At 41.0% G+C, this 17,369-nt stretch overlaps 1 protein-coding gene across 6 annotated transcripts in view; it reads right to left on the bottom strand.

Moving 5' to 3' along the window:
- ARHGAP22 (Rho GTPase activating protein 22) overlaps window positions 1-17,369 on the bottom strand; it is a 139,234-nt gene that overhangs the window by 102,354 nt on the left and 19,511 nt on the right. For 5 of the 6 annotated variants that reach the window (XM_069019577.1, XM_069019576.1, XM_069019575.1 and 2 more), the window contains 2 exons: window positions 13,696-13,895; window positions 9,620-9,707 (listed from right to left, as the gene is read on the bottom strand). In XM_069019577.1, the coding sequence (XP_068875678.1) occupies window positions 9,620-9,707; window positions 13,696-13,875 (268 nt within the window). In that variant the 5' untranslated portion in view covers window positions 13,876-13,895. Of the gene's footprint in view, window positions 1-9,619; window positions 9,708-13,695; window positions 13,896-17,369 lie in introns of those variants that run through there. The other variant, XM_069019580.1, reaches the window with a different exon arrangement.

The raw sequence follows: 17,369 nt of genomic DNA on the forward strand, positions 1-17,369 counted from the left end.
ATAAGGATTCTCACACAATAGTGATCTTCGCAGACACTTCTCTTTTTGTTAATAAAAGTGATCTTTCTCCTCATTACACTATTATGCCAGCAGAGGCTTTGTTTTGACACAATTATCCTGGGACAGAATTACTAATGTAGACAAGGGTCTTCATCTCTCAAGTCAGCAGTTGCCAGAGTGCTTATAAATCCTCATAGTAAAATACACAACCCAAAATTCAGGGAAGCACTACAGTTTGCACAATTACCCTTCAATGCAAATAATACATGGTCAGTTGTAACAGTCCTTCCCTATTGCCTTACACACATTCCCTTTTAACACTGTATACTTTTGATTTCACAGCCCTTTTCTTCATTATCTCAAATCCTCCTGCTCCTTCCCCCGAGTTTTCATGACTGTCTGACAGTTGGTGATTAAAAACAAATCCCAGAACTAATAACAGTGCTTTACCAGTCCAAGATGATACATAGCATCTTTGATACCACATGGAAACATGGGGATCAACATCTTAAGTGGACTTCACTTAGATGAGCAAGGGGCTCTGGCTGAGATTCAACGGCAGACTTTGAAAGAATGTGTCTTTAAAGGCCTGTACACCTGCTAGAACAGACAGAAGACACAAACTTCGAGAAAGTAAACATTTAGAGTCTGTCAAAACAAAAACTCTATAATTATGAATGACCTGAACTTTGGCTTCCTAATGGAAGAAATCATTCATTTCCATTAGAGTGCTTGCAAAAAGTTAGGAGTATTAAGCTCATGAGAATGCACTACACTATACAGACACTAGTCCTGATCCCAGCTGCCTCACTGCCTTTAGGGAACAGTACCTTGAGCAGAACCCCTGCAACGAGTACTGGATAGACACTGGGAAGCTTATAATGAACTTCCACAAAAAAACCCAAAACACCCTGGGTGTTCTTAAGCTGAGTGTAAGGCTTAAGTGTTACACTATGGGCAATACATCCTTGTCATATTTCCTCCTCCCTATGAAGTTCAGAAAGCCCAATGCAAGATGGTTCTCACTGGTAGCACGCTAGTTATACCTAAAGCATTTGAGACAAATACAGAGGGGGTTTTGCCTGGGAACCCTCCTTCACAGGTGTCTGGCAGTGGGCCAGCTGTCACTTCAAACTGGCACTAGTGCATTCATAAACACCCCAGGATAGCAGTTTCTCAGTTATATACTCTTTTGGATCCTGGACCAGCACAGTATCAGCAGGGCCACCCTTTCCCCCATACACTTTTTGTGGCCTTGTGTGTTTTAGTTTTGCTCCCCAAATGACTTCCACGTGGTATTTCCAAGTCGGTGTATTCTACTCAGAAGGTACAGTGCTAACAGGTACCTCAAAAGCATGGTGCTGTCTTGCAGGATTGTCAGTATCATAGAACAGAATCACAGAATCATTAGGGTTAGAAAAGACCTCCAAGATCAAGTCCAACTTTTGACTGAACATCACCATGTCAACTAAACCATAGCATTAAGTGCCATATCCAGTCTTTTTCTGACCACTTCCAGGGATAGTGACTTCACCACCTCCCTGGGCAGCCTGTTCCAGTGCTTGACAACTCTTTAAATGAAGAAATTCTTCCTAATGTCTGCCCTGAAACTCCCCTGGAACAGCTTGAGGCCTTTTCTTCGTATCTTTTTTTCACTACTGCTAGAATTTGGTGAGTGCTGTGACACCACTGTACATCATGTACCTTATTTTACTTCATCCTGCTGACCTACTAGAGTACTTTATTAACCTCAGGGATCCCAGACACTGCATAAATCTTGTGGAGAATTCACCCATTGTTATTGCAAATGGGAACACAGCTGTTTCTGGGGCTGAAAAAAGCTAAACCCATCAGTGCAGTAACAGAGCACACAAGCTGCAAAACATCACAGAAGACCTGATTTCTGACAAACTAACAAGAAATATGGAGATGGTACAACACAATTGATCATGTTGACAGTTTGATAAGCATATCTCTATGTAACAAAGCTGTACTTGCACCAGAATACTTTAAAAAAAAAAAAATCCCTCTACTGAATACACATGCTTTAGGACTTTAATATATTATCCTCAAGGCAGAATATTCAATAGCAGAACTCACTCTGGAGGGTCTCAGCAGGAAGTATTCAAAAACTTACCTCATTTGCACTGAAAAATCAACCTGAGGGGATCAAATGATGCCTTGCACGTTTCAGCTACAATGTGCCACCACACTACAAAGCCATACTTCTATACCCAAAAGGCAACCTATATAAACTCCTATATTTGTCTCTTAGGAATACAATAGGTTAAAGAAGACTGTTCAAAACCAGTCAGAGGTTATATTTTAATGATCTGCACTAGCAGAAAGCCCTATTCACAAAACTTCTTAAGTCACATGCTTCTTTCACAGGAGGCCTTACCTATTGCAGTTGAAGTTTTAAAAACCTTCATTCTTGTTGAAAGCCAACGCGTGCATTAAAGACAGCTAGGTGCTACTGATCAGGGATCAAATGCAGAACTTCTCCTGGAATACAAATCCCAGGACAGCAGAACACATGTATGCTGTCACAGCCCATTTCCAGTCCTACTTTCAACTGCCCAGGGCCCAAGAGCACTGAGGGATGGAGACAGCACAACCCGAAGTAGGATCAAACACTTCTAATAAAACAAAGGCAGAATCTTGTTTATTTCGTGAAGCAGGATCATTACCTGCCAAATGCAAACATAAGCCTTGGGCATTGCATATGCTAGGGGAAAAAAAGAAAACAAAGCAAAAAGCAATTTACAGGCTGCAGGTGCCTCCTGATGCCCTTCAAGATGTTTTAAACTGATAACGTAAGGTGAGCCAAAACATTCTTAACTATCAGAGAGCCTCCTAGCCCTCAGGGGAAAAGAGGAGCCTAATAACCTTTCTGCACAAAACTCTGGATGCAGTCCGAAGACCTTCACCTGCAATGAGTCATCACCTTAAGTAGGCAGAAGTGGATTGGTCAAGCTGCAGGGATACAGCGTTGGGCTGAACACAACACTGTTGAAATCAGTACGGTGACATGAATCGAGAACAAAGTTCAGTCCTTTTTCCATGTTCTCTTTTCATAAGAATTCAGTAACATGGTACAGTCAAGCATTCAGGGAAAGCAGAAAATCAGTAAGCAGAGAAGCCTTGCTTACTGAAGATCTGAGCTGCTAGTATGTATCTGCATGAGGGAAATGAGGGCCTCCATTAATTAAGCGTTCATCAACTTGAATCCATTTGTAAAACAAGCCTAGAAATACTGGCAGTTGACTGATCCCTCTGTTGACACTAAAGGAAGCTATCAAGGTTTGGACAGGCCACAGAAGCTATTTTTTCAGTTCAATAAAATAGTATCAGTAGAATTAGGAAAGGAGTAAACCTGAGGAAGGCAATTAGTACTTTTTGGAAAATGCCAATTCATTAAAATTGAAAAATTTTGAAGATACATATTTTGAAAAATAAATTTATCAGGCTCAGAATGGGAGAAGAGGAAAACAGTCTGACAGATGTCACTAAATAGTCCATAAGCCCTGGGTCAGTATGTTAATCTGAAACAGTGGACACCAATGCCCAAGTTGCTTCCCCACACAGTCATTACTGTATGTGTTTATACAGAACATGTTCTGCTCTTACATAACAATTTTAAGACCAAAACAAGATTTCAAGAGGTAAAAAATTTGAACTTGAATGTTTTCAAAGATTTGATTTTAGCATGTGTGACAGCAGCTGTATATTGTGAATACATGGAGTGTGTTCAATATAGAATATTACAGAACCACAGACTATTCTGAGTTGGAAGGGACCCACAGGGATCATCGAGTCCAACTCTTAAGGGAATGACCCATATGGGCATCAAGCCCACAACCCTGGCACCATTAGCACTGTGCTCTAACCAACAGAGCAGACGTGCAGAAATGTATTCAACACTGTATTCTGCCTACAGAGCACAGTATTGGCTTCGCAGGCTGGACAAAAACATTGTTAGGGGACTCTTGCTTACTGATTTGCTTTGAGGAGACACGAACAAAACAGAGTAGGTAGTTTTCCTCTGAGAGGATGAACTCACACTCCAGTGATTGAAGACATGTGCCACCACTGACGGCAGGAGACCAAGTAGAAGCTGGAAAGAACCAGCACCATCTAGTGCTCAGGAGAGACGGAGCAAGAAGGACAGGCAGAAGAACGCACCAACTATTTTCAGGCACAGAAGCTGAGGAGACACACTTTCAAGGAGACTGAAACTGCACTTGAACACAAAAAGAGACTGCAGCAGGGAAAAGGCAAGCAGATGTACCTGCCATCATCTTAGTGCTTAAAGGACTTCAATGCAAGCTATAAGGTAATAATAAACAACTGCTTCCAGACACGCAAAGAAAGCATGCAATTTTATCATTCTGGGCACTCCTTCGGAAAGACAGTTTAGAAAAGACATTTATTGTTTCTCACCCCTCAATAAGTGGGGGGAAAAAAAAAAAACTCTCTCTCATGTTCCAAAAGACAGTTACCTACAGGTAACTGCATGCTCTCAGCTACGCTCCATACATCTAGAAGTAGTAAACACAGATCTGACAGGGCCCTCCACTGCAAAACCAAGACCACCAATCTTCTTGTCCAGGTCAGTGCAATTCCATGGACACGGTTAACATCCACAGTTCTCCCTTGCTACGTGTTTCCAGAGTTGACTGCTGGAACTACACTGCCAAACTTTCAAGTAGGACCCAAAACTACTTTATTTTGTTACCATTTCCCTCATCAGTATGGTGGGTGCCAAATCACAGAAATCTAAATATGCCTCTCAAATATCAACAACATCACATATTCAGATATGCACAGTCAGTTTTCAGCTGTAGACTTCAGGAGAAAACTTAATTACCAATGGCAAACTCAGTATCCTGCTGTTAATTAGAATTGCAATTTGCATTGAATAATAGAGAACATGGAATGATTTTCAATGTATGAATTTCTAATTTCTCCTCCAGGTATTTTAATTACACACCATCTCAACAGGAACTGAGATAAAAAGGCCACAAAAATAGCTTAATTGGTGTCGATCACCTGGGATGCAGAAGTGTACCACAGAGCAGACTGCTCTGTAGGCACCATTCCACCTACTGGCACAAGACAAACAAGCTGCCACTCCAACTTCTCTGTCAGATACTGTCAACAACACAAATGGACCCCTACAGATCAAGTAGGCAACAATTACTGTCCCTGTAAGAATTAGGACCCCCACCACCTGATTCTGCCTTCCTTGATTTTCCTTCCTGTTATATAGCATAACCAAGGCAGTGAAGTAGCTTCTACATAAGCCCTGCACAAAGTTTCTGCACGAGGCATTTTATTTTGCCCCAGCCTAACTTCCCGCATAATGCGACCATTACTCCATCTTTAAAGGGCTCAGTATTAAACACAAATCCCTTCTGCAAGGGCAAGCTGCCTATATTGAACTAAGTCTCTATAATTAACTGAAAGCACACACCATACAGAACTGAATTCTAAAGTTTTGAAAATAACCTTTGACATATAAATCAAGTACAGGCTGTGATCCTTGCTCAGGCTAAGTCCGCAAAAAGACCAAGGTAACAGTTATGAAGAGCACTGAACTGCCTCACTAAGGAGAGGGCATGGAGCACAAAAAACAACCTGAAGGTGCAGTTTTCAACACCTCAGTTGAATTGACCTGAAGTCCAACTGGTTTGAGAACTTTTTTCAGTTACAAGAGATGAAACGAAAGATATGATTAGATGTATGGAAACAAGATAACCCCTTCAGCAGCTGTTTCCAATGAAAAAATTAAACTCATTACAAAACTGTACTCTCACAGAAAGTCTCAGCTAAGAGCTCTCACTGTTCACCCTGGCAGAAAGCACTGTGGCAAGAAACAGGAACTAGCCATCATCAGCGATAAGGAGACACCAAGATGTGTACCATGAGTACTTCCTAACTTCTGAACCTTTTTACTGCTCCCTTCCTTGATTCTAAAAACCTTACTATATCAGGGAATTCTCTGTCTGCAGAGGAATTTGAGCATCTCAGTGCTGCAAACACTGGGGGATAAAACTAGGTCGACCACTTGCAACAAGACATTAAAACATCGGTTTCCTACAAGGTGAGACTTCAGGAGCACTTAAGTCATCAATATTCCTTAAAAGATTCTCAGAGCATAATCCCTGTAGCTTCTTACAAGCTGCATTACACCACTCCAAAATGCACTGTAACCCCAGGTCAACACTAAGTTATTCTGTTGACCCTAGCAACAACAGATGCTGTTTCTGTTGTCAGATTCAGACTCCTCTCCCAAGCAACATAGATGATTTCCATCCCTAAATACCAGCTGCTGTGGAATTATTACCCCAAATGGTACAACTTTTGCACCTGACCTCACCACCCTCATAATTTTACAAAAAACATCCCCCACCACCTGCTATTGTGCACTGAAATATGAGAGTAACTTGCACCCACAACTTACCCCACCATTCTCTTTGAACTTCCAGCTATGATGAAGGGAAGCATGAATGGATTCAAAAGGACCCAGAAATTTACACAGTTTCCCCAAAAAGGAATATAGAGAATGTATTTCAGGAAGTCCTGTCACCAGATCTAACACTGGGTTGACTGCAGAACTGTTCTGCAGTCCCTCATGTCCCTATTTAACCCTTCTCCCAGCTGCTCTATACAGCTTAGAAATGAACTTGATGAAACACGAATAATACACAATGCCCATCATTAGTTCTTGTTACTCAGCAGAAAATCAATACATGCTCTGTTACAGCACAGGACATGCTGTTACTCTAGTCCCTGTACTCTGAGGGAACAGCTCCCACAGCCAAGCGTAACACAGCCTGCAGCAGAGGAAAGGTGGCGAGACCTCAGCAACAGTTCCACAACAAGAACGCAGAGCTCCTTAGCTATTAATCACAAAATAGGGTTTTGGAGATAACTGGTACCAGGCTTTAGAACTCTTTGGACATTTCTCAGATCTCAGCCTCTCCTCTTTGCCAGATAAGCTGGTATCAGCTATAGGTACATTTTAGTAATGTTACACTCCATTCTTGATTTTGTTAGTTAAAGCTCTGATGTTTGCTAGCACAGTAAAATCCCACATCTGTACATACAGCTATTGAATGTACCTGGTATTCAAAAAATCCCCAACTTATCTAAGACAACTTAAAAAAAAAAATTTCTCATCCCTATAGAAACTCTAGAGTCCTAGCTTATAGTGGGATAAATGAAACACAATTAGGCAGAAATGAGAAATGTGATCATGGCCATACATCCAACATAGGCAAAGACGGGCAGTGACGGAAAATAAAGATCTGGGTCCTGCAAGACCATTTGTGCTCCCCTTCCTATCTGGCATCTGTTTCAGAGCTATTCACTATGTGGGTGTTCTGCAGGCTGGCAACCATGCAGAACACGGTCATTTCAGAACACATGCAAAAAAAAAGAAAAGGCATTTATGCCAAAACCAGCACAGAATAAATGTACTGTGAACAAAATGAGGAACTCTTCAGGCCACATTCTCCAGTGACATCCGTGTCAATGACATTCCGTATTGACTGGCTATTTATAGTGTTTTCCAATACTTACTATCCATGTAGCAACTAAGTTTGCTACAAATGGGAATGGATTTAGCTGCATAAGTTAGGGAAAACATCTTCATTTTGCAGACAAGTCAATGGTACACTAAGACAATCATTTTTCCAGGGAACACAGAAAAGTGCAATGTTAAAACCCCAATGTGAACAGAAATATCCTGGGATCCACAACCATGTTGAACATCATCACTTTTTTCCACCCTTCTGAGCAGCCCCTTTCAACTAGCCACATGGCCCTGCTTTACCAACTCACCTGAAGCAACCTCCAGTTTAGGACCACTCTTTTGCAGTAATATAACCTGACAGGTTGGACAAGCAGAGCAGAATTACTACTTTCTCATTTGGAATCAGAAGAAACTCAAGCCTGCAGGAAGTTTAATCAAGCCAGTCTGTGGCTCAGTTAATTATTTTAGATCACTGCCAGAACACATGGAATCATTCACAATCACAACAACCCAAGTGCTTTCACACTGCAGGTCCACAGTCCTTCTGCATCAGTACGGGGCACAATCTTTGGAAAATGGTGCAGATGTGTCACATTCAGACCAACAATGAATGCCACTTTCTTGGAGATCCTCCGTGCAAGCTGGGCCCAATGCCCTGTGGTTTGTGGGACCCTGCCTATGAGGGCGTGGTGCAGTATAAGAAAGAAAAAAGGCACTAACAGATAGTGCACAATGATAAGTAAAAGAAAAAAATCTCTTCTCCCCAGGTAGCTTCCTGCGTGTCAAACAGAATTCTGTGACTAAGTCACTGCAAAACACTGCCTTCTGGTGTAGTTCAAAATCTTACAGCACTGCCTGTTCTTGCTCTGCCTGATACTGTGTCAAGAGGGATGTGCAAAAAGGCATTTTAAGCCAGCCTAACAGGGTGGTAAGACAAAGACCCCAGAGTGTAAAAACACACCTGACTTCACAGCAGTAACGTTCAAATACAGGGGCAAGTGTTGCTTTTAAAAAAAATTCCATTAAAAACAAGAGGCAGCCTAATGCAATTACTTTTATCTACCCTACTGACAGCACCAATACTGTTGGAAGAGACAACGCTAAGCAGCATGGACAGGGAGTCCACGCAGAACAAGCTGGCAGTGACGTGCATGATGATTGAGTCAGTGCACTCACATAATTTTTAGCAGAGTCACATTTGTCTCCTCCTTTGTTTCTGGGAACTCAGTCTTCAGGTACTGGGAGGTAGAGGAACTGGCCTAGTCCTTACACAGCTCTCACTCATCTGCTGTAACACTGTAGCAGTGCAACAGGTTTTTGGTTTTTCCCTCTGTAGATCCTGCCACTTGAAACTGCCTCCAAAATACACTGCATTCAAACCCATGCATAGGGCTGGTCGTCCCCCAAATACAATCAGAACTAAATCAACTGAATTCAGTTGTTCCTATGCTGCAAGAAGGAACTTAATTCTAAATCTACTCTGGAGACACCAACTCTGTCCACAGGAAGCACTTATATGGGAGCTAAAAGGACTGCAAAAGTTTTACATTAATACTACAGTGACAGATCATTAGATTTTCTAGCTAAAAAAATTTCAGCCTCTCTTCCATGCTAGGTCATCTATTTTCTTAAACCTTTCATCCAAAAAGGAAATGTTTTGAAGCTTTTTGTCTGCCCTCCCACCTGCTTCCCAAAATAGGTAGTAAACATGAAAGAAATTGCATCCAGGTACTGCATGTCCCTTTTCCACAAGTTCTGTGCCTGTCTCTCCCATAACAACTGGAAGAACACAGTTTGAGAGACCGCACAACACTCCAAGCAAAGAGCCCTCTCCAAACAGAAAATTCAAAGAGCATGATGCATCTCAGCCACTATGAAATGAAAATGAGGTATCACAGGAGCACTCATATCCAAAACAAAGAACACCATGTAGTCAAGTCCCATTTCTCAGTCTCACTAGATAATCTGGACAGTGTATCAGAACACTCAGGAGCAATCAGTACAACTCAATTACCATTAATGACAACTGATGGGAATGAGGTGATGTTATGTTGAAAGCACAAAGAAATGCTGGCATACCTGGGGTAATTTCAAAGAGATGTTTCCCTGGTTCATCAGGATTAGGTGGCAGCTCATTCACCTGACTGCCTTGCAGTAGTATCAAACCCTGTAATGGACACAAACATTAGTGAAAAGGGAAAGGCCACTAAAAGGGTAAGGAAAGGATGATGAAATGTATAGTAAATTCTCATCTACTGAGCCCAACACCTTTCCACAGTTCTGAGCAAGAAAAGATTTGAGCTGGTCGTGCACCTGCTTCACTGTCCTTTCTCTCACACTGGACACTGCTGGTTAAAGGCTCTTTCCTCTGGAATAACACTACTCTCAGCATGCAGAAGTGATTCTCCTTGGTTTCCATAACTAATTATCCCTTGCAAAAGTTTCATCTCACATTACATCTGCTCCTCCTACACCCTTGAATTTCTGGTTGCAGCATGTATTTGAATAAAATGGCCAATTTTCCAGAGACCCTCAGTACAGAGAAGTTCCCAGGGAGATACTAGAAGAGAGCAGCTAATTCGGGTTTGCAAGGCAATGGACTACCCTTTTAATCCAAAAGACTATAGCTTCTCTAGAAAAAAACCTGAGCCCCTTTACTTCCTAAGTTCAAATTCTGCCAGTATTCAGCTTCATTTCCACTTTGAGCCCAAGCATAACTAACACAACATATTCCAGTTTGGGAATCCTGGATAGCTGGTGACATAGTATCTTCAAAGTGGGCAAAATGCTCTTTATGGAAAAGCTGAAAAAGATATCACAGGAAGCTCTTGTCCAGTAACAAGAGTGAAACAAGCATTTAATCTCTGATATTTTAAAGGGTTTCCAGCTAACATTCTTCAGGACATATGCATAATCAGACAAAATACCGTAAGAACTGGGACTCTCAAGAGTTAAGCCATGAAGAAGGTAATCAGCAGTTCCCACTCCTGCACTAAACTGCCCTGGAATGCAAACTGGTTCCAAAGCATCTTTTCTTGCTGAACAGAAAATGAAGACAGCTGTTTCAGTCAGGTTTTTTCACACATATCCCTGGTTTATGAGAATGTAGCTATGCATGTTTACTAATCTGGCAAGACCCAAATCCAAGACACACTTGACCATTATAACACTGGTAATCAAAACAAATTCTAGTTATGCTATTTGTCAGTTTGCAGATCCACATATAATGGAGAAACATAATTAGTGTCTCATGAGACAGACTATCCAGAATTTCAACTAACAGAAGACAACTCATCATATGACCTTCGAAATCTTCTCTCTAAAATAATGAGGCCAGATATGTTACTTATGATTGCTGCTATTCAGTATAACTTCCATAGCTTTGCTCCTTGGGAATACATCTTCCTACAGATGCTTTGTTCAACAGGTAAAGGCTCAGTTCCTGTCCCCTGCTAGTGTAAGGATAAGACTGTGGAAGAACACAGTGTAGGAGGGCACTTAGCAAAATCCATGCTGAGTGGTTTCTCAAGAATGGTTGTAAGATTTAAAATTGATGTAAAATAAGTCAACACAACAGGATAAACCTTCAGCACCCTTTCCTCCCAATCCTGTTGCCCTGCAATTTGACTCTGAGGTTCACTGAAATTCGAAGATAAACTGAAGACATTCCAAAGATAACAGGAAAACACTGGAAAGGCAACTTGACAAAAACGCATCTGAAGTTACTCCAAATGGTATCAAAAAGTATTGTATAAAAACATCATCTTTAGAGTCCAGTGGACAGAACACATTCTAGAAAATTATGCTGTTTCCTAAAGCACAAAATTCAAGCCCACTACGGATGCATTAAAGCTTTTTATCATGCCAAGCCAATACTGATGGAAAGGTTAATGAATTAGTTGCAGTGGCTTCTGTTCCCCTGGAAATTGGGGAGGGGTGCCTGCTGTCTCCTTTCCTGGGAATAGAAATGAGCCCAAAGCTACTTTAAAAACCCACACATATATTGACAGAGTCAGTAGCAGCATCAAAAGCTCTTTGCAAGTCAGTCCTCACTTCCCCCTGTCCTCATGGGGGCAAAAAATAAAAAAAAGAAAACTCTGAAGAAAAGCAATGGCTGCAAGTCTACCCTCTAACCTTTGGTGTCTGATGGAGTGGGCTGTGCAACTGCAACTGTCAGGTGGAACACAAATATACACACCTTCAACAGTACTCTGTCCATTAAAGACAAGAATAATTCCTCTTCACTCCAGAAAGCCTACGTGATTCTCCTGCCATTAGATCACAGTTCCACCTTTCCAGCAATATTATTAAAGGAAGAGTATCGACAGTTTTCTCTAAGAATCTGAAAGAACAGGTTTTTATAAAAATAGGCAATGCAACATCCATAAACAAAAAGATGTGTTTCATGTTTCTCTTTTGAAACATTATGTCATAAATCTCATTTGACTTTATCAAGTAAACAACAAGAATACAACTCTCTTCCGGAGTATGTATAAATAATCAAGTAGGCAAAAGATCAATGGGAACTCTGGTGAAACTATTGATTTAGTTTTTACACACAAGCTTAAAGGCCATACTTAATAAATAAACCAAAAAGATTTAAATTAAGCATGAGTACCTTTAGGCTTGAGGGAAATGAGGGATTATTATAAATAACAACTAGTGAAAATATCTCTATGGCCAATAACAAAGAAGTCCCTCCAATAAAGAGTCTCAGTTATCCTCCTAAGATGCATGGGCACACCTGTGCCATTGCCCCTTCATTCCAGAGAATCCCAAGCAACAGCTCTCTACAAGTCCCAAAAGTACATCTCACCCATGGGATGCATACAGTCGTAGCTGAAGTCAGATGCAAATCTAATTTGCAACTCCTACAAGAATAGTCAGGACATAGTCCTGTATCATCCTATACAAAATGGCTTCCCACAGTGATAAGTGTATGGCAACCCTGTGCCCAAACAGAGTCAGGGTTAAAGAAATCCTTTACAACATGACTACCTGAGGCAGTTTATTCCTCATCATGTTCACTGACACAGCTCAGAAGTGCCCAGCTCTTCACATGCATTGCATATGAAGATAAGGTGCTTGGCTTGAAAGTGCAAAATCCAGCTGCTACCGGCAGCATCCTGAGTGATCAGGTTACATCATCAAGCTGAAATCTCTCTAGCCTTTACACAGCAGACTATCTGTAATTATAGACCAAACCCCTGATTAGGGGAGTGCAAGATATAAGATGCCGTCAACATCCTCATTCATCTACCATATTTATGTCAGGCCCACAGGGGAATATTAATTTCCATTCTCACTCTACAATGAAATTTATGTGTGACAGTCAAGCAGGCAGCTGCATCAAGCAGTTTAATAATTGTCCATAATGAGTGTGTGGATGGTGATGATATTACACAGGCTGACTGTCACTCTGTAATGCCTGTACTGACTCATCAGGAGCCAGCAGTACAGGGACACTGTCTGGCTCATTCAATTATGTTCCCTCTGTTCAATGACTCTGGTTAAAGGCCTGACAGTCAAAACAATGACTATGTGAATTATGATGCATAATCTACTGCAGCAACTAGGGAAGACCTTAGCACAAATGCTGCAAGAGAATTTTACAGCCATTTGAAAAACATGAATAAGAAATTCTTCATCTCCTCTGTAAGCTTTAGCCCACAGCACAACAGCCACCCCCTCTCCCCTCACACTAAAACACATTACAGCCCATTCTCAGCATGTAACAAAACCTATGGACTCCACACACACAAGCCAGCCCTAAGCAGCTGGTTCACCTCATGGCTAACAATGGATTAACTGGGAGATAACGAGTCCCAGCTGAGCAAGCAAGGTTAATCACTCCTGCCTCAGTAATCTGTAATTCCATAGCTCTTCCTGTCAAACTCCAGTCTCATAGATGACCATATTAAGATTTGTAGGTCAGCATGCCTTAGTGGGTAAGTAAACACCTTCTAACCTTTTCCCAAGCTCTATGACTTGTCTGGTAGTAGAGAAGCCTCCCTGCGACATCTCTTGCCTTTGAACCTCCTTAAGCGTGTATGATTTTGGTGAGGCTAGAAAATAACTGAAATGAGCTGTAAATCAAAGCATGACTGTGATCACAGAAGTCACAACCATTAAGTCCTACAGTTCTCTAGTCACACCTGAGGTTTAGTTTCCTCTTCATCCTTATAATAGGAGAGCTGATCCCCACGCAGCACAAACCACCGCTGCTGCCAGTTCTTCATAATGCTCCTTTGTTTCTTTAGCCAGCCACACTTCAGCACACGTTCCTGAGGATTTGGAGAAGATGGTCTGGAGGGAGGGCCAATCTGTTCACCCATCACCAGACTCCTTGACCGGGCTGAAAAGAGAATTACAGAGTAAGTGAAACAAAGAAATAACAGTAAGAACACTCAGAGAGGCTAAAGAACTGTTCCACATTTTCTTCTCAGATATGGACAGACCATTACATGTTCCCTCTTTGAACAGGTACTCGTTTTTCACGGTGTACTTTCAAGTTCATGACAGCAAACACAAGACAAACATCACCTTTTTGGTACTGCTCACTCCTGGGTGTGTAAAGAGACACAATACTGCCGCTAAGGCTTCATTGCTTACACTCCCTTTCTTTGTGGCAAGTCATTACTGCCTTCCACCTCTACATGGGAATAGTGATACTGCTCTCTCCTAATGGGATATTTGCCCAATGAGGATGTACAAATGTGTAGTGAGGGGGCACAAAGAGAAGGAGAGAGTATAAAAAATAATCTCCCTCCACACACTATCAGTCTGGGGTGAGTAGCCAGTGAAACCAGCTGCCACAGGAGAGAGAGAAAAAAAATTAAAACCTGGGGAAGATTCAAAAAGAGAATTGTCAATCAAAGGAGTGACTGTGATCTACACAAAAAGTGTAGAGATAACACAGCTATCCAGAATTATTAAAGTTATCTCACTCTTCAGGGCATTCTGACATTGGAGCAGAAAAACAAAATTAAAAAATTAAATTAAAAAATAAAAGGACAAAATAGAGGAAAGAACCAACATGTAAATCTGAGGAAGTTTCAGAAACAGAAAAGTGAGGAAAAGTCTATGCAATAGAAGAAAAGAGCAATAAACCAGCACATCTACACACTAAACGTTTTCGTCAGCAGAGGGCAGATCTGAATGGCATTACATCCTCCCATTATCAAGGAGTCTCAGTGACAATCTCCACTTGTATAGTTTCATACCCTTTTTCCTCCCACTCTGGCTTAAAGATCCGCTCACCTCTCATGTAACCATCCAGAAGGCACTCAAGTCTGACCCTAACAAATTCCCAGTTTTATAGACAGAAGATAGCATCACTCTGTTAGTCCTAAATTGCAGACTCGGTGCAAGCCCTAACAGGCAGGATAGAATTTTTTTTTTACATTTCTCTAAACTGCTAAGGTAAATCCCACTACTCTCAACAGAGCTGTGAATAACAGGTTTTATCTTGTGGCTCAGTCAAGAGAAATTAGGTTTCAAATTATAACTATTTCATGCAGTAAGAAATTAAGTTTTTATTTTGTTTTTACTTTCACTGAAAAATTAATTTAAAGTTGAAATGTTGTAAGAAGTGCTGCTGCAGCACTGCAGCTTTTTCAGAATTACTCTTCCCTTAATTTATGCCTAAAATACATTGCTGAATTCAATGTGAGCTAATATATAGCATTAGTCCTACGTTAGTAATGTTTACCAGCAACTTTTGGATTCTCTTAAGTAACCCAGTACTCCTTCATTCTGATTATTTCTGCACGCTAAAGAAATAGTTAAAAAAATAATCTTAATACAGAGTTCACTTAAAATCAGGCCTTGATGTATCCAGGCATATTCTCTAAGCTCACTCACTGTGGTCTGAGCTCTCTCAGACAGGTATTTTCATTCCCATAAATATATCAAGAACCACCTTCCTCCATGCAGCCAAGATCCTCAGGCTTTAATATCGGCCCTTCTGGCAGCACAGCAACCTCTGGCAGATGGTTACAGAGGTACCAGAACACCTGGCCCCTCCTCATCAGGATGTGGAGGACCCCATCTCACACACAGGCTGTAACAAAACTCACTGGTCGTGTTTAAATCTCTGTTGCAGAGGTCCATAGGAACTGAGTCAAATGAAACTTCTCTGCCTCATCCCAGGCCACACATTACAATTATTATCAAACTGTAATCTGGTTTAGACTGTCCAGATTCCATTCCACATTCATTTTACAAACTGTGTCATTACAAAAATAAATATCCCAAACATTTGTTTTATCAAAGGCACTATAAATGGTTCTTAGGCAACATCTTGGCTATTAAAGTAACCAATTAGGTGCTTACTGAAAGATGGATTTTGGTAATATTAGACTATCTCCACACTGAAGTACCTTAGCACTCTCCAAATTAAGCACGAAAATGCCATCAGCCCCCAGTTTTCCTGACTTGCATGTAGTATATGCACCCTCTGCTACTTTACCTCTCCAAGAAATTCATTTTGTTTAACTGGAAACCTACCATCTATATTGACACAGACCTCACAAAAGACATCAAACATCTTGCTTTGAAATAACCCCAAATACGTTACCTTGTGTGTTCCCTCACTCCTGCTTTGGTACTACTTGTACAGCTCACCTAGTAGTTATTTATTTTAGCCAAGACTTAAAGCTTTCACAATCAGTCTCTGGAGAATGCAGATCTTTTTCTTATTTTATTTTATGCAGCACCACGTCTCAGTCAATTGCTATGATTGTTAATTCTTCATGCTGTCTTAGCTTTCCATTTCCTTAGTTTCTGGTCGTGACTGTAATAGTTAATTTCATTAGGGAGATTCTTAGCAACCTCATCTGCAAGTCAACAACATGGATCAGATAGAAATTTTTAGAAAGAGGAATTATTTATGGCTATTAACAGCATTGATGCTTATATTGCATGCTTCACAGAATACAATAATTGCATAGAGGTCAGAAGAAAACTTTTACAGATGAGCACAGCCTGCCTTTAAAGCAGTAGCTATCTCAGACTACTGAGATCAAAATATCTACTTCTATAATCTGATGCAGTACATCAAGACCCTGATTCTTAATGGTAGAAATATATTATTTGTGCTCACCTATTTAACAGAATTATGGAATCAGCAGAACATAAGGAAGAAAACAAATCAATAAATCAGACTCACAACTCAGCAAATACTTTACATGCTCTGGAGTTCTGATCAAGTAATGAGTTTTCAATAACACCACACAGGCTGGTTTCACTCTTCACATTGTCATTAGTTGATTATTGATTTAGCCATATGCATAAGTTCTAAACAGAAATCAGTGTAGAGAGGATTCAAACTCTCCACGGATAAAGGTTTGGGATTCATTTGCACAGCACGGCAGTACTGAAACGCCAACCACATACCCACACCATACCCACTCAAGGCAACTGGAGCACAGCAAGGTAACAACAGACCAGGCAGACACATAGGTGGCACTAACGGGTCAAGCCATTTTGGGATGGTAAATCATTATGTAAGGCAAGAATCAGAATTACAGACCTTGGAAATAGTCCTGTGACTGGAAGTGACACTGGCATATGGAAGTTCTCATATCCAGATGAATATGAGAGGAGGAATACAAGCAAAAGCAGTGAAGAAATGCTCAACACTCAGTGTGCAAATGCCTGAGACTACACTAAAGGAACTCCCCTCCAAAACCCCACACTTGGCTGTCATGCCTCTAATGATAAAACCCAAGATTATCCTAAGGAGTGGGTGGGTCAAATTGGATGGAGCCACACTTCCATTCCTTACAGAGGCAGCGATCCCTATCCAGAGGGCCATACATCGTTACAA

The sequence above is a fragment of the Aphelocoma coerulescens genome, chromosome 6 (genome assembly GCF_041296385.1).
Source record: "Aphelocoma coerulescens isolate FSJ_1873_10779 chromosome 6, UR_Acoe_1.0, whole genome shotgun sequence".
Taxonomy (NCBI): Eukaryota; Metazoa; Chordata; class Aves; order Passeriformes; family Corvidae; genus Aphelocoma; species Aphelocoma coerulescens.